Genomic DNA, 25,090 nt, shown 5'->3' with positions numbered 1-25,090 from the left:
TGTAAATGTGGCACTGCATTAGTGTTGTGTTTGCAAGAAAGAGCACTTCTGATTGATGGCGTTCTGCGCTCTGGCCCCGAGGATATTCACAGTGCTGGTGCTGTCCTGCTGGATAAATACGGCTCAAGGTGGACACGGCGGTTCGGTTCAACAAGTCGGTAAGCGCGTCTGATGTTTTAACATGAACTTCAGCTTATTTCGAAGCATTAAAAAACATTCCAACGAACGCACGTTTCTTGTGACAACTAGGCCTGGATGCTAAATGCTCAACTTCTTCAAAGGAATTCAGACATACAGAACTTTTGCAGTATTAGCTTCAACTGCCGCGTTTGGGGAATAACGCTTTCGGTGTTTCTATACAGCTTACTATCTCTTACATTTTAATAAATGTGGAAATAATTTTTAAATAAAATCAGAAAGCATGAAAAAACCTTCGATGCTTTGGTAATTTTAAGACAAAGAAATGGCCTGTGGACACCGCGATAAGATTGACAAATACGTGTGCTTTGCAGCATGCAAATATGACAATAAACTATAACACAAAAACCTACTTCAAGACGAGTTGTTTATAAATCATACAAAAAGTCTCCTTTCATCTGAAATATAGACGAAAGTTTGTCTCTCATTTTGAGTCAAAAACAGCGCATATTTGGTTTCTCACATATTTCTTGAAAAGGTTTAGAGAGACATCAATCGACAGATCGATCTTCTCAGAGAATCTGCCGAGATTTAAAATACCCGAGATTAAGTACCTCTGTTGCCACAATACACGACTGCTTAGGCGTTGTAATGCTTCTCGGATAACAAGTAATTTTAATCTTTGCAGTGGTATTTGCTTTTAGGTGGAAAGAGTCATTTTGTTGGAAAATGTTTGGCCCTTTTATTATAGATATATGCAAACTTATACGAAAGAGAAACAATGAAAAAAGAGTTTATTTGACTTCTGTGTGGTTTTAGTGAAATGCCGACTGACCAAATGACGAAAAAAATAATAGACATGAGTCTTTTAAGCTCAAGCTGATTTTGCCATAAAAATATTATCTATACATAACGAAAACCGTTATCGGGATTTCGTTCATTTAAAAATTTAAATTATTTTATGTTGAATACAACATAAAACAAACTAGGAAATGCTTGCTGAAAATGAGATTAGAGATTTTTTATGCTTTCAGAAACCGAAATCATCTCTAAAACATTTGTCCAACAAAATGTACTTTCGCCACTACATTAGACAACTTTGTCTATATTGCAAATTTAAACAAAAAATAAAACCACATTATATGTCTTGTAATGCGCCTCTAAAAATTTCACACGAATGCCAGAACCACGAAAAATGCGATTTGAACCTCTTTTTGTTGTGACGCCGGTTTTTAGACAGCACCTTGAGGTTTGAGTTGATTCCCATAGACACCGCAAGCGTTGCCGGTATCCTTAAGCGAATACAGCGACCGCTTTGTTCGCCCAGGAACTACTACAGTAACTTAATTTGCCGGCGAAAATGTTTGCTCATTTTGCAACGGAAAACGCCACGGTTCATTTGCTGCCTTATTGCCATGCACTGGGATATATATACGGTTTAAGATGTCTAGTTAGACGAATTAGAGCGAAACGCATTTTTTGATTCCCATCTTTTGTAAATTTCGTGTGTTTTCTAATTTTAAGTTCAATTAAATTTGAGATTTTACCAAAAAATGCTGCTATGACCGACGTTGTGTTTCTATTTTCCCATGTGGAAAAGGTTTATAATCATTAATTTTTTTCTTTTAAGAAAAAAAAAATATTAAGTAAACTGATTATAGGCAATACGCGTAAATATTGTATTTATTTTTTTCGAATTTCGTTAGCTTGGGTACTCCTAATTCAAAGATAATTTGTGAAACTTTGTTTCAATTTTCATTCCAATCTAATTTTCAAAATCCAAGAATATCCTAGTGGTCTAAGCCGGCTTACAGCGGGCTTTTTTTAAACGCATAAACCTGGAGAAGAAGCAGTTTGGCTTCCCTGTCAGTTTGGCAACAAGCCGAAGCCGGTTGAAGTCACTTATAGTTTTACCGGCCTGACGAGCTCTAAATTTTTGTGCTTTCGATTATCCGTCGTTTCAGTTTTTGAACAGAAATTCTAGTCTTTTTAATAGCTATGCTGCAACACAATTCAGGCAAGGATTTCAAAGTCGTGTTTAAAATCATAATCATGCGTGATTGTTGTACCGGCTAAAATATGGGTAGCAGATTACACACATAAAGGTCCTGAATTATGAATACCTCTAATTAAATATTCGAATAGGACTTCAACAAAAAACTTATTGGTAAATAAACGGCAATATTAAAAAAAGAAATATCCACTACTTTGTTTCGTCAAGTAGGAGAAAAAACCTTTGTTTTTGCGAAATGCAATTATTTGCATTACTTGACATTATGTATTCGCAGGATTAATATTTAATGCTTTAACGTGAACGTGTTGCCCCGATCCAAATTTGACGCTGCAAAATATATTGCATATGGAAGTGTTTCATTTTGTAACGCACCATATTTATTAGCCAAATTTGCTTCCGTGGCATTACGTACTTCAAAAAGGATAAATTACACAAATATTCATTACGGATTTATGGATCAACTACGGGTGGTTGCTTTTGCTACAAAGGCATGAAAAGACAACAGAGTCTATTCAAGATTCGCTTAACCCGACCCAGACGATTGTCTAGTCTCGTGGCTGCTTTCCGATCTCGCTTTGATAAGCGGATTTGGGATTTGGCATCACCGGTAAGCCACGAAGGCAACAATGTCCGCTTCGGATTACAATAAAATGAACCTAGCTATGCCTCAGAGGGGTTCTGCCTTGAACGCATTGTCTGACAGCTAGTGACAGTTCAAAATATTTGTATTGTTGTATCTCCACGAGCCGAAAAGTTGCGTCCGTATAGAAGGGGTTTTCCAAAATATTTAGGCATACAAGTTTGTTTTTCAAATGTACGCCATTGGACGGTCTTTTTATTGTATTGTAGGAAAAAGAGATGTGCATTGTTTGGGATTTTATATAAAATGATTCATCCCCAATGCTACATACCTCGTTTTGACCTCTATAAGTCAATCTTCGTTGAAAAACAGGCAAAAATCAAGAAATAATGCCTACATTTCGACATAGTTTTACAAGTTGTCGCACATGCACAAAAACTTGTCGCAACAACAAAAGTTGTTTGATCATCCAAAAATTTCAAGGCCCCTCGAAAACGTTTCTGTGTTTTCGTTATATCTCGCACAGAAAGGCGCACAGGATTTTGCCAAGAGAAAAGACACCGGATTTCAAAGGCAGGGAGCCTTCACGGTAAGAGGGCAATGACCTTTGATTTCGTCACGCACGGTTGATTTCCTTTATCGACGAGCCCTCGTCCATTTTTTGTTTCGTCCTTGACCCTCCTTTGTCACGTCATAAGGGTGCCGCTTGAACTTTGAAACTATTTCAATTATGTTTTGCCGAGGGAGCGATTGGCATTCCTAGGATGCGAAAATCGCTGGCAGAACGCTTTTAATCTGATTTTTCAGCTCAACAGGCTGATTTTCGGTTAAAAATTGCATGTTCACTTTATAATTTTTGGGTTATTCCACTTTTCACCAATTATTGTCTAAGTCGGTGGTTCTTAATGTGTAGGTAATCATCCCCAAAATAGGTAAATTGACGCTTTATTGGACTAATGTTAATAATAATTCAAAATGCTGCACTTTACTGCTGAGAACGAGTATAAGGTAATTGTAAAACTTTGTACTATATTTTGTTTAAAACGTGGTACAAAAAAATTGTTTTAATTACTTGAATTGTGACCAACATCGTTTATCCCAAATTTCAAGTGTTTAAATTTGTACTGTTTATATGAATGCCAAAGACTATAGGTATAATAATATCATTTTCTATTCAATAATTGGTTGCAGATCACAAGTTTAAAAATACATGAACAGAGAGAACTAAATATAAATTATTGTCGTGTAATATGTAACGACATCAAAAAGGTTGAAATATTATTGTTTACGGTTTTCGTTATCTTAGCTACTATTAGCTTGGTCACTTGCCAAACCTATGTCCTAAGGTTGGCAACCAATGACGAAAGTACTTTCTAATCTGTTACCTTGGCCACTTGCCCAGGTAAACTTTGCGAACGTCAACACACGGGGATTATAGTCTGGGTTGTTTTAATCCTATTTCACGCAAAATTGGGGGAACTTTAAAAAGGCTTACCGCTTGTAAGCCAATTGTGGGATTACAATTCGCCAAATGATTGGTTCAACTGGATTGAGCGACGCAAATTCTTAGTTTGCCAAAAGGCTTACATGGCATGGGTTCAGCAAACGGACATAACTAAATACATATAGACTATATATGAAACAATTGCGTAAGTGAATGATATTACTTAGCTACGACGTAAACTAGCTTTCAAAACAGAGAACCAATTTATTTTTGTTATAGGTTACAGTTAAATAGCTCTTGGCCTAGGGAAAAAAATAATAGGTTTGAATAAAACAGCGTTTCGAGATTATTCACTTAAAGTCTTAAATAACGAGAAACATTCGCTCAACGTTTTTTTATGAATTTGATTTGTGTTGTTTTTAGTGCGTGTTTTTTAACCGATGCTGTTTTAACCGTTTTAGTGTTGTTACCCAAAAGAAGACCTTATTAATTTCAAAATTCTGCTTTAGTAAATCACAAATACATATTTTCAATCACAAAGACCTACAGTTAATGAATTAAATGAACAACTTTAAAACGACTTAGAATAACTTGCATTCAAGTAAATGTTTTAAAAAGTTACAAAACTATTTTTTTCCTTTTCTAAAGTCAACGATAGCATCTTTAATCATTTTAAGCTTACTCATATAAAGTTGTTAATCAATCCGGTTGTGTAATTACACACAAGTTAAGAACCACTGTATAAGGCATTTTCAATATCTTTTTTTATTTTTTAACAAAGATACTTTGGTCATGCATAGAACCATCAAATTCCCGCGTTCCTATCACAATGTGTGGAATTGTTACGTCATGGGCGCGTCCCTTCGTTGTTGTGCGTCGCGCGTAATTTTGCGTGCCCTTTTCCGGTGCGGCTTGTTATTGTTACGTCACGATCGACGGGGCGCGAAGACCGCCCGCCCGCGGGAAGCTTTTATTTCGGACGCGTCGGTACTAATGGGTTTAACCAACGTTTTCGGCCTGTTTAGTAGGCCGCGTTAAATAGAGGTTAAATAGAAATAGAGGCCTTCTTTGGGAAATATTTCTGCTAGATTTCGCCCCAAATTAGCCTATTTAAGTTGCCTATGGCCAAACACCAGGAACTAATTTTGTATCAGCTACCTCTTTCTGTCACAATTTGTTGAGTAAAAATATGACAAAAATAAACCGAAAAAGAGTACCACTTTTCGTAAGGCAGATTCTCAACTAATAACGCTTAAATGTTTGATAAAAGAGCTACTGCTCTTTAAGTTTACAGCCAATCAAAATTTATTACACGGGGGTAAAAAGTTTTGATAAAAAGCGGACAGATGGTCCGAAGTTTACTGAAAATTGAAAATTGTTTAAAATACGACTAAAAAGTTAAAACCTACAGGTTTAACGTTTAATCTTTTAAACAGCTAATGTAAAACTGATCCAAGAATAGAAATGCGTGGATAAAACTGTAACCGGAAGATATTCAAAATTCCCAAAAGAAATCGTGCTTTATTTAAATAACGTTTTAGTCTTATCACATCCACGAGACTTTGTGTGACAATAAATTGGAACCGGACCGCAATCAACGTACACTTCATAAAAATCGAAAAAAGAGTGCCTAAATGCGGTCCGGCCAATTTTTAGGGCCGGGGCCAAAACGCTTCCGATGGGCATTTCGCGATCGAGCGGTCGTAAAAAGGCAAAAGCAAACCTTAGTGGCAAACACAAGAGCGTCGTTTCGCCACCGAAATAGCTCGCGCAAAGTGCTGCACGTCCTGTTGTTTCGCTGCTTTGTGTTGTGACATTTTATGAATGGCGGGTAAAGCTTTTTTCTGGCTTGGGGAGCTTTATGGTCGACTTGTCCGTCAACAGCCTTTCGGGATAAAGAAAATCGATTTTAAAACACCCATTGCTTTTATAATCGCGATATTCAACCTGCTACAAACGAGCAAGTCTCCTGATGGGCAGTGTTTTGATTTACGGACAAACAACTCACGTTCATGAGAACAACTTAAAAACAACTCACGATTATGTGAACGTCTCACGATCGTGAGAACAGCTTAAAACAACTTACGATTATGCGAACGTCTCACGATCGTGAGAACAGCTTAAAAACAACTCACGATTATGCGAACGTCTCACGATCGTGAGAACAGCTTAAAAACAACTCACGATTATGCGAACGTCTCACGATCGTGAGAACAGCTTAAAAACAACTCACGAGTATGTCAACGTCTCACGATCGTGAGAACAGCTTAAAACAACTTACGATTATGCGAACGTCTCACGATCGTGAGAACAGCTTAAAAACAACTCACGATTATGTGAACGTCTCACGATCGTGAGAACAGCTTAAAAACAACTCATGATTATGTGAACGTCTCACGATCGTGAGAACAGCTTACGTCTAACGTTTACGTTAACAACTTTAACCGGCAAATATACGATGTTCTATCGATTTTTAAATCCTCACATGTTTTTGCCACACAACGTGCACAGCGTACACCAATGTCATAACAGCGCTATATGGACTAAAATGCTACTTAAAACTGTCTCTGTCCGACAAATGTTGTTTAACAGAATTGTTATACCGAAAGACCTTACTCTGATGGTGAACCTGATATCATGTAAGACTTTGCCCAAAATGGGTACAAATTAAATTTTTAATTTTTGAATTAATTTTTATGTTTTAAATTTTATTCTTCGTTGCAGAGGACATTTCGCATTTTGATAAATTAATGTTAGTTTAAATTGTATAGGACAGTAAAAATCATTAGCAGCCGCATGCACGTTTCTGCATGCACGCAAGAGAAAATTGTGGGTGGACACAGCAAAGATTCAATCTCAATTGTGTCAAGTATTTCCAGCAGTAGACCAAATCTCTGCGGGTTACCTTTTGTCCACCTGGACGACAACCTATGCGTCATCGTATAATAGCATTGCATCTAGGTTGGACTTGATAAAATGCCTGCAATAAAGCGATAGATATCTTAAACGTGGGGCACTTACCCTAAAAGCCCAACAAGGGACTATTTTCATTTGACTGATTTCGCGAAGTTGGATAAAATTTATTTCAACAAAATTTCGCGCTTTTTTGAACAGATCGTAAAAACAGATGGACGCAAACAAAAACGCGCAACCGGTATTTTACGATGCCACAAATTGGAGTTACCTCCACATACTTACGCATTGAAAGGTGAAAACAACAATAACACACGCTCGCGGCGAACGGCCAAATTTGCCAACTTTAAAACGCGCACTATACCTCTTTTTAAAGTGATATTTTTGTCTTTAAAATGTACTCTAAGTGAAATCCACTTTGAACAGCAACGCTATAAGTTAAAATTGGATATATTTGTATTCTTGGCGTACTTGTAAAATCGTCTTGTGAGAAAAAAATGGCCAATAAATAAAATCATTAACTTTGCACAAGGTTTATATCTAGTATACGAGTTTACCTGTCCCATATTACTTGACATATTTCATTTTTACCCAACAGAATGTGCACCTATAACGGTGTCAAGACCTCTCATACTTATAATTGACTAAATACAATTCAGCAAAGGTTGCAAATTTCATAAAGTCATAATATCGAAGATATCAAAGTGGTGACGACGCTCCATCAAAAGTAGCGTCACCCGTTAAATAGCCTAAGTTAGGATCCCTGGAAATATTAAGATACAAGACTTATCTATTAAGCTCCAACGAAAAGTTTCTTCTTGGCTTGTCAACTCAAACCGGTCATTACCGATTCCCACTGATCTCTAAATAAACTACAACCTTAAGTCAGATCGCATTGTTCGCAATTTCCTGGAGGTCCCAAATTACGACTGTGAACGTGGCAATTCGAACTTTAAAAGCACATGGATCAATGGACTGTGATGTGAGAAACATCTTGCCCTTTGGTCTTTCAGAAAAGCAACTTTTCTGTGCTTTTGGGATTCGGGCATTTTATTTCCAAACCTGCAATTTGAAGTCTATATGTTTTCTGAGATCAAATACAAATTTTGTTCGTATTGTGCCTTACGTAGCTTACGTCGTCAAAAAGCTGCATATTTTATCATAATACAAAATGCAAATCTTTAGTAAAAATCGATCGCAAACCCATAAATTAAAACAAAAAATTTTTAGAAAATAATAAAAACTTCCTAAAACGTTCATGTTGCCTAGAAATTGTGTTATACCAATGGATATTGATCGGTTTGTGATGCATTGTTAAAAGATTTTTCCTTGTTTGGAAAATCTTATTCTTCATCTTTTGTTTTATTTTGTTTGTGCCTGAGTATTTTTATTTCAGCCTGTACATTGTCCCACGGTATGTTTGAACGATGTTATTGCTATACAATATGTAAAGAATATATTCGACTTTACTTTCAGTTCACTTTACGACCGGAACAATTTATAAAATCTTTTAATATTAATTGTTTCAACTTTTGCTGAAGTAAGTTTTAAGCTCTCTTCTTGTTGTAACATAATTTTGAGTGAATGTACACTTGGTACTTTCTGTAAACATCTCCACCTGTATAAACATTACTTTGCTTAAAATAACCAAATAACGTTTTTGATGACGTAGATTTTGACGTCATCTTCAACTGTCCTGAGTCGTGCCACTGTCCGTCGGCCGAGGAAGTGGATTGCAGTGAAGCAGAACTCCTCTTTGTTCCTCGTAACATCTCGAAGAGCACTACCTACCTCAGGTTGAACAAGAACAGGTGAAAACACTGGGAAAGAGACTGTGTTAGATTTGGTAGCAATTATAGATAATGGGAGGAGTAATTTTTGTACGAAACCCTGAACATACTGCGGTACAGGTGGAAACTTGTAGTGTCGGTATCATTAAATTAACTAGACGATACTGTTGTGGAATCGAGTTTAACTCTAGAATTGAGTCGTCATGTTAGTCAGAAGCTTGGGCATTTGAGACGTACAGTAACAAATGTTGTGCTCTGCGATTTAAAAATCCTACAAGTGATTATTTAAGTTAAGCGTACAAGATTAAGAGAAGACGTTAAGTAAACGATACGGTAGTAGGACGAAAACGGTACAAACAGGTAGAGCAAGGGCTATATAATTTTCCTTTAATTTAAACTAAACGGCACTCTTGATTCATTATAAATCATGTTGTCATATTCTCCTTTATAACGCTAACCATTGTTTGTATAAATGTGTTGCATGAATTATTCCCAAAGACGTAGAACAAATACAGAAGCCTACATAGAACTGAAGCCAAAGCTTTGAGCTGACTTTTAAACTAAACGTTAGCTTGCTTTTTTTGTTTAAACTAAACGCTGCTTGGTTTATTTGTTCCATCAATGTTCTCTTCCTTGCTTTTGTGTTGTACGATTCCATCATGAGAGTAAACATAACTTTACTTTATTGCCCGTAGACTTGAGTTCCTCTCATCCGAATGCTTCTTTGACTGTCCGCTCATCCGCACCTTGGACTTGCACCGCAACCGACTCACGGATGAGGGACTTACCCCGAGCACGTTTGAACCCCTCACCCACCTTCACCACCTCTACCTGGCCGAGAACCAGCTGCACACCATACCCAGGGGACTCCCCCTCACCCTGGTCACTCTTCACCTGGCAGGTTAGATGTTATGATTGTTTTGGGAGTGTGTGTTTGTTATCTTGCGTAGACTAGCGTCTTTAAATGTTGATTGATTAAGGATTGTTGAATAAAGAAGAGGATAATTTCCTTGTAATTGCTTTAATTGCTTGACTTTCACTGTCACCGTGCATCTGGCAGGTTGGAAGCTCGGAATGTTTTTGGAGTGTCTTTGTTTTGTAATCCTGGTAAACTTACGTCTTTGCAATGCTGTAAACGAGTCATTTTGGAATGACTTGAGTCCCGTGCAAGGTATTTGAAAAATAACTCCTCTTTTGCAAGTCTTTTGCTTTGTTGTTTGAGGCTGCGTAACATTAAGAAATCAGTGACTTGACTTAGACTTGCAATTTAAATTGCTTGACCTAAGTGATTTTTTTTTAATTCAATATATTTGAATCTGTTTAATTCAATATATTTGACTCGAATAATAAATTGCACCATACACAGGAACGTGATGTTTTAAAATTTACTGGTCTGCATTTCTGCTGCAACGTAATAGACACAAGTAAAATAAGAATATGGTGACCGCATTTTAATTCTACTATTTATAACATTGTAGAAAAGCAATTCAAACTTTGATCGAAACGTTTGCTTTCAATAAAACGCAATCTTTCCCACGTTGAACCTTGATCCAGAAAGTCATAAAAAGTCAAACCCATTAGCTCAGTTAACAATACAAATTCGAATCGTCGGTCAGGAAAAAGCCATAAAACAGTGCAATAAAACCCACGCGGCCACAAAAGTCGTTAACAGCCGAATACTTGCTACCTCAAGTGATTTATCTGCGATAACAACTGAGAGGTAAGGCTTTACGAGCAAGTTATCAAGCGCCAAAGCACGACGATAAATTTTGATCGAATCCTTTGTATTAAAGTTGTGGGTTTTGCGATAAATTTATGCTCTCGACCTTTGCTTGTTTAGCAAGTGTACAACAATGGCTCACACGTTGAAAAAATTCCAACGATGGTTACAACTGCTCAGCGGACATTAACCGCTTTTATAATCTTGGCAAAACATACCGATGGGAATGGTCTTTAATGGGAATTTGCATTGTGTCCCTATTATTGTTCCCAGTTTCGCTCCGCGGGTATAAAGTTTTTTATTTGACTCAATGACTTTAAGTCAAGTCAATTTATTTATTCTAAAAACTTAATTCAAGTCAATTAATTTTACCAAAACGAATTAAGTAGAGTCAATTCATTTGAAAACAGCAGATTGAGTGCACTAAATTCATTACAACGCTACAAAAAAACACAACTGCTCTGACGTAAAATCAACCGGAGTCCATTACGCTTCACATTTACAAAGCACATTTTTAAAAATCCTTAAGTCGGCAGTCAATCAAAATTCGCCCTTGCAATAACGCACCCTCGCCTCGTCACTGCTCAAATGAACGTCAATGGCCTACCAAGATTGACCCTTCGACCTTTGCTCTTGTCCAGCAAAGCCCACTCCCGGGTGGTCAACTCAGCGCATCTCGCCCATTCGGTACCACTGCTAAACAGCGATTTAGCCTTTAGGCTGGTCCGTGACGGACAGGTGCAACAACCATCCGGATACGTAACGCCATAGTGGCCGTGGCACGAATGGCGGCTAATGATAACGGATGACCGTCGTTGAATGACTGCGGTCAAAAAAAGCGCATTTAATTTTAAGAGCTTGTTGTCTGTCCTGCACGGAATCTCAAGTTACCCTCTTTCGAGCGCGCCCCCTTAAACCAGCTAATGGCTTCAATTAGAGTGTCAGGCATGTAACGACATTGTTTCGGATATAGCGCGCGATCGTTTAAATGTTTCGCTTGTTTTGTACAGTGTTTAACTTTTTATTTAATCTGGTAATAACATTGTTTTATGATGTGCAACTTTTGTTGGATTTAAGGTTTGGTCCAAATAATTGTTTTCACAATTAAATAAATTTTGTTTAGTCTTGCATTGAAATATGTACAATCTTAACAAATTAATTTTTTTCTTTTTTTTTCAACAAATGTAATTATACGAATTACCTAAATGTTAAGTATATTTTGACAAGATGTTTTCAGTATTTTGAACGAATAAATAACAATAGTCCGTCAAAATAAACAAACCTTATACATTTCTTAACATATAAAACTGGTGGCAAAATTGAATTTTTTTGTGCCTTGCCCTCTATGTCAACAATCCAACATTGTTGTTACAAAGGGTGAATTAGCTTAGTATGTGTTTGATTCCACAACAGAAAACATAATGCCAACGATAAAACTAAAATTTTATAATAGCTTGAGAAGCGCACCTCTTCGAACAACAATCAGTCAGCAAGGTTACAACTTTTTTCAACAAAAGTGTGATTTAGTACATATTTCTTTGCGAAATTGTACGTTTTAAATGGTTGCCAAAATCAGCGATAGACACTAGAGATAAAAATAATTTAAACTAAACTGCCTTAAACAAAACAATCCCAAAAGGTAATTGTACCTTGCAAGACACTATTGTGACATTATTATGAACTCAGACTCTATCCTACTGTTTGTAATATTTTTTCGGTGGTGATACAATCGACGCAACGATCAATCCTCGCAATCAAACATGTTTTTCTCTTGTAGGAAACCTAATCAAGCGTATCGACCCTGGGTCCTTGGCGTTGAACCGCCAGCTGCGTCACCTCTACCTGCATAACAACCGGATCAGCGCAGAAGGCGTACGGCGCAGTGTCTTCCGCGCCCTTAGCAACCTGGAGGAAGTGACGTTGTCCAACAACGACTTCGTCAACTTTCCACCACTTCCATCAGCTGAACTTGTATGTTTCCTATAATTTTTTTGGTCCTTTGATTTCCTATTAGGTATATTCAATATTTTCTTCTGTTGTATTATTTACCTTTACTTGTCAGTGAAACGGTTAAACAATTATAGATGTAGTAGTGATATCAAAGCTTATATAGACGTTGGGAGTATTTTGAACCTTTCGAATAACTCTTCATTCGCTTTTAGCGAAATAAGTCTACGTTAAAAATACTTTTGTATGATCTTTAAAATTCTTACTTCACCTATATAAAACCTCCAACCATTATGCTCGTTTCAACCTAAAGGCAGATATAATATACGCCTGGGTATAAAAGTAAGAAAAAACATGTATAATACTTCCTGCTGGAATTATTTAGAAATTGTATTAAGTCGTATGCCAGAAACTCGATTATATTTGGCTATTGTTTTATAATTCCTATAGCAACGATTAAAATGTCATATCGGGGTTAGCAACAGCGTTAAGAAACTATTGTTAAGCTGATTTTGAAACTAAATATAATATAATTTACAGTGGACAAATAGGACAATTTTTTTCCTAATGATATGTTAAATAGTTTTTTGTTCCATTTTGCCATAAAAAAACGAATACAAAGTTACAAGCTATCAAACGCAACTACCTGCTATTGTAACTACAAAATGAATAGAAAAACCAAAAAAACAGGGCTGAAAAAATGTTATAATAGCTTGGTGAAACAAATCGTGGCTTGCAATAACAAAACAGTAGCAAGAAATAAACACAAAACACCATACGCCGCCTTAAGTGGGTCCAGTATAACAGGCAACTTCCGTCAAAGGCAAAAGGTCAATAGCATTCGCCTAAACACGTCAAAATAAAAACGCTCTTTCAAACACATCGCCTTATTTATCAAATCAAGTCCAGTCGATATGACTGACGACCGTCGAAAGCCTTCGCTTTGTTTGTCGACACACACAACGTTCAGCCTTGCTCGGACCTACATGAAACGATTGCCGAGCTTTTTTGCCGCTTGCCACTTGATAACATCTATAGTCTATGAAAATGTCATTAGCGCACCATCAATTGCTGGACGCGGGCTCAAAGGGTATCAAAGAGGGTAAATTTTAATTCGCTCCCCGTATCGAAGTTTAGATTTGTGAAGTTTTGCGAGTATGTCGTGTTTGATGATGTTTACAAAATCTAAAGACACGTGGAAAAAGTTAAAGGAAAGTTTTTAAACCACCGGAGATTTGATTTGGTGTCTTCTGCACAAATTTTGCTGCGTCTCTAAGACACCTAATATTGTAAATAAATGTATTAATTTTGAATAGACGAATCTCTTATAGGGTTAACAAGTATATAGACATCACTGGTTTAGATAGAGACCGATATAATGTTCAAACTTAATGGCAATTGGCAATGCTCGATCTTGGTTCTATCTAACCTTCAAATCCGCACAGGTCTATTTGCAAAACAACAGCATCACGTCGATTCCCGAAGGAGTCTTTCGCCGATCAAGAAAAGTCCGACTCCTATATCTGCAGAAGAACAACCTCTCGGATCACGGCATCGCAAGAAAATCCTTCGCAGGACTCCGCCGGTTCGTGCTGCTTGATAATGGTTGGCAATATGTTAGATTTGAGGCTATACCTGTTCGAACACTTGCGTATGTGAACGAGCCATGGAACACACATGTGTATATGTATTATAATCTAGCCCTGCTGAAGTAGAAATGACCAACGACTATAAGATATACTGAGGGTGTATCAACGGTTGGCAATAAGTTAGATTGGATGTTACATACCTAATTGAACAGATGTGTATACCACTGAGCCATTTAACATACGTTTTATATATTGTAATCCAACCCTGCTGAAGGTAAACTTACCAACGACTAAGATATACAGTACTCATACCGGGTGTATTAACGGTTGACAATATGTTAAATTTGATGCTGTATACGTAATTAGACACATGTGTAATTTTGTGTATGTGACTGAACCATGGAACACACATGCGTGTCTATTGTAATTGAGCCCTTTTAAAGTAGTAAATTCAAGGATACTTATAGTAACACGTGCACGTGAAGCACGTTCAGCAGTCGCACTGTTTAACGACAACAGTCGCAAGATGTGTTGTATCAGATATGAAAATCCCCCTGAATAACCTTAAAAGTTAACAAAACGTATCGCTAGAAGCCTTATAAATTGTTTTCTTTTAAAGTTGAGGGTAGGGTTAGTAAGATTACATGGTTAAAAGCTGTATATAATGTTCTGGTATGTCGACAATTGCCAAAGTAAAAATACTGTATATACTGGCTACAAAAGTGCGTTTTTAAAATTTCGGACGAACAGGTCATAAAGTGGTTTGTTTACGATATAACCCGAAACTTTGTTGTTTGAAGTATGCTGCATTCAGAAAGATAACACCTCAATTGATTTGCACCGATCTCAGATTAGAACGACAAAATCGCAAAATGTTTTTGAGATTTCCTCGACCTTGACATTTGAAGCTTCTTGTTGTAATGAGGCGTGTCGAAATAACACGGGAAATCTCACAAACGAACCTGAACGTGTCAATTAGATCGACGTAAATCAAGGAAGTTGAGTAAATGTATGACGTGTTTTGATCGGGGGTTGATGTTTTTTGCTGTGTTTACCACTATTTCTTGCTGACGAAACAGATTAAAATATATGGGTTCTTGAAGCGGAGTCCGTGGACAAGTTTTGAGGTCCACAAAATCCAAATTGGATGCCTAAAATATTCGTGTTTAGTATATAAAAAGAACTGAATTTTGCTAAAGGAAACAGATTAAAAACAAAATGCTCTGACGCCTTCTCCTTGAATTGTTTGGTCACCATTTCAGTTTTTAATTTGTTTTACTGAATTATAAACAGCAGGTTCCTTAATTGCATACCTGTTATAACTTTAACTTGTAACGCCATCTCTAAAACATTTTTGCCGACCATGGTATACGCGAACCATTTTGCTATACATCGCGTCATTAAAACTTGAAAAAACAATGCTCTATGTGCTTATCCCTAATGACAAAAACGCAATAAATTATACTTACATGTAAATTCGTTTCCTGACACAACGATGTGTACTTAAGAGTATAGTTAAGCTTTCACAGGCAATCAAGAGTTAATCCGTCTTGCTTTGTAGATTGCACATTAGTGTTCCGGGTATTTAGATAAACAAAGATACATTTTCATAAAGCTTGACAAATCGCTCATCGCTGTATGATAATAATCCACCTCGACCTGTTTGTATGCTCCTCCCAAATAGATAAAGTGAGAAGATTGCGTTTCTGAGAAATCGTTATATCACCTATAGCAGACATACCCTGGCAGAATAATTCAGGGAACGTATTTACCCAGGCTACGATTAGAAAACCGCCCTTATTCAGATGGAACTTGCTTGATGCTTAATTATTTTTTCTTTCTTTTTTTTACAAGCTATATTCATTGTTCATGGATCATTTTGCTAATTAGATGTTCAATTTTTAGGCTTAACAATTTCATGTTTAAAAACATCCTGTTTGGTGTAAAAGACTGATATAATTTGTCAACTGTAATAGTTAGTCAGGCAGTTCATTCCAATTGCTTTGATTTTAAAGAGTTATTTCAAAACAATATTTTTAGAACAACAATTATCGGTATATGTTTGTCAATGAGGCTGACAATAATAAGATGAATATGAAGTCCTGTAATTAGTTTTTATTAAATTTGGTAAATTGTGTAAAAAGATCTAAGCTGCCTAAAAATGAATTGCAAAGACGAAAAGGTCGAGTAGATCGACATTATCTTAATAAAGTCGTTTTGATACGAACTTGTATATTTTTCGGTTAAGTGTGAGATTTAAGCCATGTTCGTAAAAATGCCTTTGTACTGACCAGGGCTTTCTTTTAATATTTTAGAATCGAGTATCTGGATTTATCTGAGAACGTTTTCACGACGATTCCGCATTACCTTCCTACAAGGCTGAGACGCGTTCATCTGGAACGAAACAAGATTGCGAACATTTCAAGGTCGGCCATGGAAAGACTGAAGGTCAAACATATAGTTCTGCATTCTTAATTAATTTTATTGGATTTCACAAATCATTTCGAGCGTTATGGAATTGTTGATTCTTTCAAAATATTTTTCATAAATAATATTTTGGAGTAATATTTCTGTATCAAAAGCGTAATTTTAACGATTGATTTTTTAGATCATTAATCACAGATAACAAATCTCTCATTTTACTGTGATAGTAACCGGTCGCTTGCAGCATTTTAACCGCTGCTTTGTCTTTACCAATTTTTGCTAAACCGTTTAGTCTTGTGGGACCCTTTTTTGACAAAACCAATGTAGAGTAGTTTCCTAATTAAAATTTAAACGAGGATTACGTACATGAAAATATTTCGTATTTTCTGGATGTCATAATACATTAGCCAATAACTTTAAACGAAACCAAATAAAAACAGTTTTTAAAAGAAAGGCAATTAACAACTGCACCCATATGGCAAAGTCTCAAATATTAACCGTATACCGAAACGAGAAAAACATTGCACACAATATCGACCGCAAACAAAGTTGAACTGAATAAACGTGGAAAAAGGAACAAAAGAGTAGTAGCTTTATATTTTAACTGATTATCGCTGCACGACTTAAGATAGATGTCAGTTATTCTAGCCGAACGTCCGCAAGCCGATAGTGCAATAAAACCGATTGCAATTTTAAGTGAACAACGTTTACTTGGTCATCTTCTACGCATAGCGCTTTATCCTAGATCAGGAAAGCCCTTTTATGCTTTTGCGGTGTTGCTATGATCTGATTGCTCTATAAGATTAACAAGTTTTTTTTCGACCGCGTCTCAAATTATAACTTTGATTTAAATTTCTAACTTTGAGTCTTTGAAGGCAACGCAGTTGAAGGCACAACAGGTCGGATCTGGTTGGGATTAAAGGCAATCACCCACTCAAAATGAATAAAAATGTCTGAAAATTACATAATTAGCGAGCCTAAATACGCTGAAAAGACAGGTATTTTATCTCGCATTTATTGGGTCATACCGGGTGTTGTACCATGGGACATAACAATAGATAAAAAACGCTGTTCAGGTGTAAACGACGTTATAAACCGAGGTTTATGCAGCAGATACCAGCTGACACTCATCAACTAAAACGGGAATGCGGTAGCCAGCTTATATATTAAAAGTAAAAAACAAAAAGGCTTCAGATTAAAACTTATAAATAAGGACGTCGCTGAAGTATGCTAATGCAATCTTCAACAGCCGAAAGCGCAAAAGAAGTAAATTTTAATGCCCACTTGTTACAGGTGTTACGGGGTAATTGATTTTATTAATGCTGAATTTAGGTTTGTAAATCTTCAGGATATAAAAATTCATATAAAAAAATTATTAATGTAACCGCCCCTACCGGGCACGTTTTAGACTTAAGCGTTGTAACGTGAAGCAATATTACAGCTCATTTTGATGCAACCATTTTTTATCTAATATACCTTGAATCTGAATAAATTTTCTGAAACCTTATCCGGAAATATCGATGAAAGGAGTTCTTGTAGATCGTTCTTTCAGAGATCGACCGAGATTGAAATTATAAGGATTTGCGCCCCATAACCGGCGTTTCAAAGATTTTTTTCCGTGTACTTTTTTTCCCATGTAAGGCATACTTCAAGGAATACACTCTTTATGTGGGTTCCGCCAATACACAGAATTAAACTGATTTGTATGCATCAACGGCACTATGCGTTATGTAGGCCTACTTACACAAAGGGCGGTTTACAAGAAATGAAAACAGAAATTCGGGAAATTGTTTGACACTTAGCTAATTTACTGTACTTTTTGAATACATCAATAGTCAATAATTTGTAAAGTTGTAGTCGGAAACGTTCCACATCTTGGACGCTTAACATGGAATATTTTTTCTTCCATCTCAGAAGTCAAACCCAAGCTTTGAACTTTAATTCAATATTCGTGCTTTAAATTTAAGGGTACAAGGCAATTAAAGGGTTAACCCTTGGGTGGTGCTTTCAAAATCCCACTGTGCACAACTGCAACGCAAGAATAAGACATCCGGATAATTTTGATTCTAATGAAATCCTTCTTAAAACGATATGCCGTGATTTTGAGCCTCGTTCTAAATTTGTAAAAAAAAAACTAAAAAAAACTGTAAAACTTCTTTATAGTCTCAGGTGCAAAATAAGAATTTACAATCAAAAGGTACATTTTGATTTATTCAAACAGAACTTATAAAGCACACAACTTATAAAGCTATGTAAGTGCCTTATACAGGGGAAGTTATGCATCATAGCGTTTATCAGTGTTTTGGACACGAAATCAGTGCAAGAAGACACGCGCTTGTTGCAAATGGCGTATCGATCTCGTGCCGCGATAAGCCTTTGATCGTGGAGGGCGATACCGATAGTGATCTACCGAACCTGGGCGAAGAACCTTCGAAAAATCCTGACCCAACGTCCTGTCAACTTTTGGCAAACAATCGGTGTTGGCGTTCAAGCATTTTTCCGGCTTTTGCAAAACTGACAGGCAAATATGCTGATACTAAGGATCGCATCTTGCACCAATTTATTCAAAAAGTTTATAAGGAAATCCTCCGCCACTATTTTGTCTTCTAATTTGATGAATTGTTGTGTGCCAATATTTAAACATATTTTGTTTAGGAACACACACATTAGCAATACAAATTAGTGCAAATTAAATTCGCTAAAAATCTAAACATCTTGGATTCCAGCAAGATGTTACACAAGGAAGACAAAAAGGTTTTATGCAATTACTTGTCTCGTATATTTTGTTGTTTTGCTCTGCGACAAACTTGAACACATTTCGAGAAATACTAACATTGGCGGACAACTACTTTTTATAATTTGCAAGTTGTTTAAAAGGCGCAATATTAAAAACACATTTGATTGTAAGCTGTTTTGCACAAGAAAACAAAACTAATCATGGTCAATTTACAAAGAAATATAACACATCTACGTCAACCGGTTTAAAGTCAATAGTTTTGAACTTTAAGCTATACAACCCGTCTTCTGCAAAAATTCTATGGATGGCAAAATACACATTTTTGCAGTGCTGGGGACACGTGTTTTCTGGGTCGGAACAAAGTAACAAATTGCTATAAGAGACTTGGTTGGGATTTTTGCCTGTCTGAACCACTCAATTCAATACAACACAAGCATTTAACTTCCTGTGTTAATAGAACACATAAGGGTTATCTCCTAATCGAGTCAATGCACATCAACGATTATCACTTTGAAAGTCAAGTTGTAAGACGAAACATCGAATGTCGTAGTTTCACCGCGATTTCAGACAAAGCCGAAGAGACATCACGGATTTTTTCGACCGGACGCTTAAATGCTCAAGGAGCCGTAGTTCCAAAATGCCAACCACGCGACATATTCAGTGTCCGGTTTCAAGACCATTCGCAAAATGCCTGACGTCTGCTGTCTATGGAGAAACGTGCCCGCTGCATCAACACCACATCAGAATCAGCGATTTAAAATTTGGTGGTTAGATAATTTGGTACTTGAAATTCCCTATTTGGGCCGCGATCGATTTATTTAATACCTCTATTCTATTGGATCATTTCACCTAAATATCAAACATCCAACGTTATTTCAAGCACACTTTCATGATACCAAGGGTAATGAGTGGAATGTCGATCTTAGTACCTTAAACCTTGTCAGCACCTAATCGATTTCACATGGACCGTGAAAAATGACATTGCCGACAGGTGCTTAAGAAGCCCAATTCCAGATATTGTATTTCAGTCACCATAAAGGTTAAATAAAGAAAATGTTACTTTGTACACAAACAGTGATTTCTGTTTTAAACCATTGGTTAATCACCCGAAAAACATGGTCAACTTCCTTTTAGTGTGATCGACAGTTAGCAATCCTATACATATGCACCTTTCATACGGATATCCCCCATTTAACATTCATTTCTTTCTTGTATTTTCTGCAGAGGGTCGAGTCTCTTCTTCTTCACCAGAACAACATCCGCTCGAGTGGTATCGAATCGGGGGCTTTTTCCCGTCTCAGTCGCCTCCGCACTTTGCACATGTATCGTAACGACCTCACCACCGTACCTGACCAGTTGCCGCGAAAGTAAGCATCTAATATAAGAGTTGATGGGAGTATGATGTGTTGTCTGGATCAAGGGGTAACCACTCTTTAACACGTGCTTTAATAGCATGCTAAAAAAGGAAAGTGAAAACGCCAAAGGGCTTAAAAAATATATATATATTCAAATATATTTCCACATTTTTTTTTTATCAAAAAAAATATTTTTTTTTATCAAAAATATTTTCTAAAAGCATTTAAACATTCCAGATAAACAAGTTACACTTTTTCAGGCAAATCTAGCGTTAAATGCAAAGTTCCAAACATTTTTTGTGTGCCAAAAAGAATTTATTTTATAACCGCTAACTAATTAATTTAACACCCTTACGCTCCAATCTTTTGCCTTATCTTGCGAAAAAATCTTGACGAAAAATAAACAATTGAACTACTTTCACAGGCTCCAGGTGTTAATCTTGCTCAGCAACGACATCTCGCGGATCGGCAAGGACACTTTCAATACCTCGCGTCGCCTTCGACATCTTGACATGCGCTACAACCGACTCACAAACCGGGGCATTGAAAACGGAGCCCTGCGCAAGGCAAAGTCCCTGGCAGTAATCGACCTGTCCGGAAACAAACTGCGTGCTGTACCAGTTCTACCCAAGTAAGCTCATTTTTATTTGACTATAGGAAAATTTTAATCAGGCCGCCTCTGTTGGCATAGCTGTGGTTTTATACTTCTCGCGGTCGTACAGCTGTCTCAAGGTTAGAATTTGAAATAATAGAGTTACATTTTAACCAACTAGGTCGTGAAATCTTTCCGATAGAGCATGGATTCTTAAAGTTGGGTCCGTTGGCCTTTGGGGGTGCGTAAACTAGTTTTGAGGGGTCGATGAAGAACTAACTAAAACCTGAGTGCATTATTTTAAATTTGGAATAACTGTTTTAAAACAATGGAGTTTATTTGTAAGAAAAACGCTTTGGGTGGTACCTTTTTAATTAACGTTTTCAGACACGATTTCAGTTTCACAAGTTGTAGGACCGAAAACAACAGGCTTCTTAAGTCATACAATTAAAAAAATGTTTTAAACAATAAAAGTTTAAGAGCTTCCTCAGGTTTGAAAGCCAATTAACATATTTTCCGACAAACTTTAAGCACTTTTGTTTTGACTCGTCAAAGTTTGTGCGTATTAATCCTAGACGGATAAATTAAAAACAACCAATAAACCCCGCCTGCACGAATTCGAACTTAACGTTATGTCCTGACAAGATCCGAGATCAAATTCTCCACTTCAGAAATACCACGGGCCTTACGTTTTGCGTCTGACAGAAACTTGACGCGACTCTTCATCATTTCCAACATGATCTCGCGTATTCCGCCTCACTCGCTTGCAAGAGTTCCGATGCTTCAACACCTTTCCTTGGCAAACAACAAGCTCGAGGATTGGGGGATTCCCCGCAAGGTGTTCGGCTTCAGCACCCATCTTACTGTAAGTGATTGCAAGCAGGGGACTCTTGCCTAATAGTAGTAGATTGGTCTAACTTAAAAGGTGTTTATGATAAAAACATATTAAGTCAAACTTTAATTTAGTCATACTTAAAAAGGAACCCTTATGCTTAATTGTAGTGTTTAAACTTATTTAATCTGATTAAAATGTGAGTTATGGTGTTTGAAAATAGAATTGCATCATGTCCAAAAATATTGACTGGATCTTTAGTTTATAAAAGTAACTTGTTTAAAAGGCACTCAAAATACGATTAAATAGGCATAGGCCTATAGTAATAGCAGTGGCTCCGATTAAAAAGTCATAAGCTACTGTAAACCTAGGTTTTATTTTTAATCACCAAAATTGCAACAAATTGTTACAGTGAAGTTCAGCATGATTTACACATCAAAGTTTTTGTTCTAGTTTGGTTCTTTGTCAGGTCGCAAAAATGATGCCAGATTTTAGAATAGTGTTTCATAAAACTTTTTCTATGTAAAGTTGTTGAGCAAAGAACATGCATACAAATATTAAGTTGACGACTTTTTATGTTCTACACAGGCGTAACATCATCATTTGTTGCATTTCTTTAATCTACCTTACTTTTACAGACGCTGGATTTAAGCGAGAACTTTCTGACAGAAATCCCGAAGTTTCTCCCGATTAACGTCGAGTTTATTTATCTTCAACGAAACAAGATCGGCTCAATATCAAAGCACGCGTTTCGACTAGCCACCAAACTTAAGGGTAATTTAACAGTTAACCTAAAATTCCAGAAACGTACTGTTTACTTTAACATTGTTTGGGAGTACTTGTCGTTATTTTTTTTCAAAAACATGCAAACCATGATGGATGGAATAATTTATAATTGTACTAAAAAATTGACCTATAGTCCTGGAGTTTTAGAATGCCTGTTTTCATTTTAATACTATTTTCATTTTTAAACCTATTGGATAAGAATTGACTCTTGTACCAACCTCATGAAACAGCCTTAGCCCATTGTTCGTTCCGCAAAAACTTACAGTTTCAGTAAATTGTGAAATTTAGACGGTTTTAGCTCTTTCCAGTGGTAAACAAGTCATTTTGAAATGATTTAAATCCCAGTCAAGTCATTTTAAAATCATGACTTAAGTTAAGTAAAAAATCATTTTTGGCCAAAAGACTTAAGTCAAGTCAAGTCATTTGAAAACAGTTGGTTAGGTGCACTGACTTAAGTCATTACAACACTGGCTCTTTCACGATGACCCATATCTGTGCCGTTCCACCATATAACCGACATCAGTAACAATAATTTGACAAATACGGCATTTTATTTTTTGCTGTTGTTTTTGTTCAGCCATCAACTTGCTGGACAACCAGTTGCTCCCCGAAACGGCGCCCAAGCTGGCATTCGGCAACCTCCCTCAACTGCGGCGCATAGAAATCAACTGGAGGTCACGGCTGCCGGACGAAATCAAACCACCAGATGGCGGAAAAGAGGAAAAAGAGCTTCAACGGAGAAAGAGAGAAACAAGCGAAGACTGGCTCCGAGGACCTTGTTTGACAGGTTCTGCTGGAAAATGTTTGACGAGGAGATTCAGCGCTATACGGAGTAGAAAGAGGCGCCGTACCGTGCCTTGAGTTTTGCTTTGTTTAAAAATGTCGAGTTCACTTCTAAAGTCTATGCAATTTGGATCCTGTGGGGATTTGCGGTGGGAGCAATGATACGCCTACAGGAATATGTGGCAATACTGTTGCAAACAGGGCAACATGGTAACATTAACTCAGTTCTAGTTTTACAACTTGAAACAACAGAACTCCAGCACAAACCATCAGATATCCAAAGTTGCACCCGAAATATCACAATCAGATTCTTTTGTGATTCCTGAACGGTTGATCCGAAAAATCCCTTTTAGTACGTTAAACAACGTTGTTTCAACAAGTCTAGCACTATTATACATATTGAAATAGCCTACCCTTTTTTGCAACTTTTCAACTAAATTTATGGTCGTCGTCGTCATTAGGAATGTCGACACTGGACATTTTATTGCGATTGTGAGGGGCGATATTTTGTCCAAATATTATCGCATTCCGATCCCCGATACCAAATGACGTCATTAATATTCTCACACCAGCAAATGGGTAGGCTACGTACAAATGTATGTTTTCCAGATTAAGTCAAAATTTCCTGCAGGATAAGGAAGGTTTGTCATGATAAATTTACTATTCAAGGTGGAATCGATGTGTTTGATCGTAAAACATGGTTAACTTTCGATATCAATTAGGTAGCCGATCGGTACCTATACCATACTAATATCGAACCAGTAGCCTACATGTAAATGATCAAATATTATCGGTCATTAAAAGTCTTGGTCGACGTTGTATCTTTTTTACAACATTATATAACAAGGTGATAAACAGGCGCGAAAATCTGAAGAGTTTTCGAAATAGGAACTTTACGTTTTCCGAATTTAGCTTGACGAACAGCCTTGCTCGGCTGAACTTATTTATTGCGTTATTAAAGTTGCTTCTCAAAAAGCGCACAATTTTTTTATGTACATGTTCCTTTTTGTGATTTTTTAATTGTATATTTTGTTCAAAACCATGAAGACGCTATCTCGCGCATGTATTTCAACATGAAGAAATTATCTGAACGAATTACAATCAAAATATTTTTATCACAAAACGTGTGAGCTTTTTGATACTTTTGTTTAGTTTTACTGTGCGTTTTACCTAGCTTTTTGCGACCAATCGGTAGGAGGTTTAGGGAGTTATTTTTGATGCCTAAAATAAAGAAATGCCACGCAAGTAAGACTACGTATATTCTGGGGAGAAATTACAACCGAAACAGGTACAATATTTTGAAAATTAGGTTAGTTATTTAGCCCGGATGTAATATTAAACTCCTTACTGACAATAAAGAAACCAGCAAATAGTAGGCTATAAAATTCTTTAGTTTCGATATTTTAAAGACAAATCTACGCCTCTGACCACTTGTATGCAAATCAG

General features: G+C 36.7%; 1 protein-coding gene across 2 annotated transcripts; it reads left to right on the top strand.

Annotated features, from left to right (window-relative positions):
- Positions 1-24,740, top strand: LOC146163313 (podocan-like protein 1). Of its 2 annotated transcripts, XM_083382026.1 has the most exons (12): positions 1-158; positions 3,259-3,321; positions 8,762-8,900; positions 9,575-9,780; positions 12,377-12,570; positions 13,992-14,131; positions 16,451-16,583; positions 20,521-20,663; positions 21,076-21,282; positions 21,949-22,108; positions 22,714-22,849; positions 23,439-24,740. In XM_083382026.1, the coding sequence occupies exons 1-12, from the start codon at positions 56-58 to the stop codon at positions 23,720-23,722; spliced, it is 1,908 nt and encodes a 635-aa protein (XP_083238152.1). In that variant the 5' UTR covers positions 1-55; the 3' UTR covers positions 23,723-24,740. The 2 variants fall into 2 exon arrangements, with proteins under 2 accessions (XP_083238152.1, XP_083238153.1); XM_083382027.1 differs by lacking the exon at positions 3,259-3,321.
- The last annotated feature ends 350 nt before the right edge of the window (positions 24,741-25,090 follow it).

Source organism: Ascidiella aspersa, chromosome 2, assembly GCF_963924565.1.
Source record: "Ascidiella aspersa chromosome 2, kaAscAspe10.2, whole genome shotgun sequence".
Lineage (NCBI taxonomy): Eukaryota > Metazoa > Chordata > Ascidiacea > Phlebobranchia > Ascidiidae > Ascidiella > Ascidiella aspersa.
This window is presented reverse-complemented; position numbering and strand designations above follow the sequence as displayed.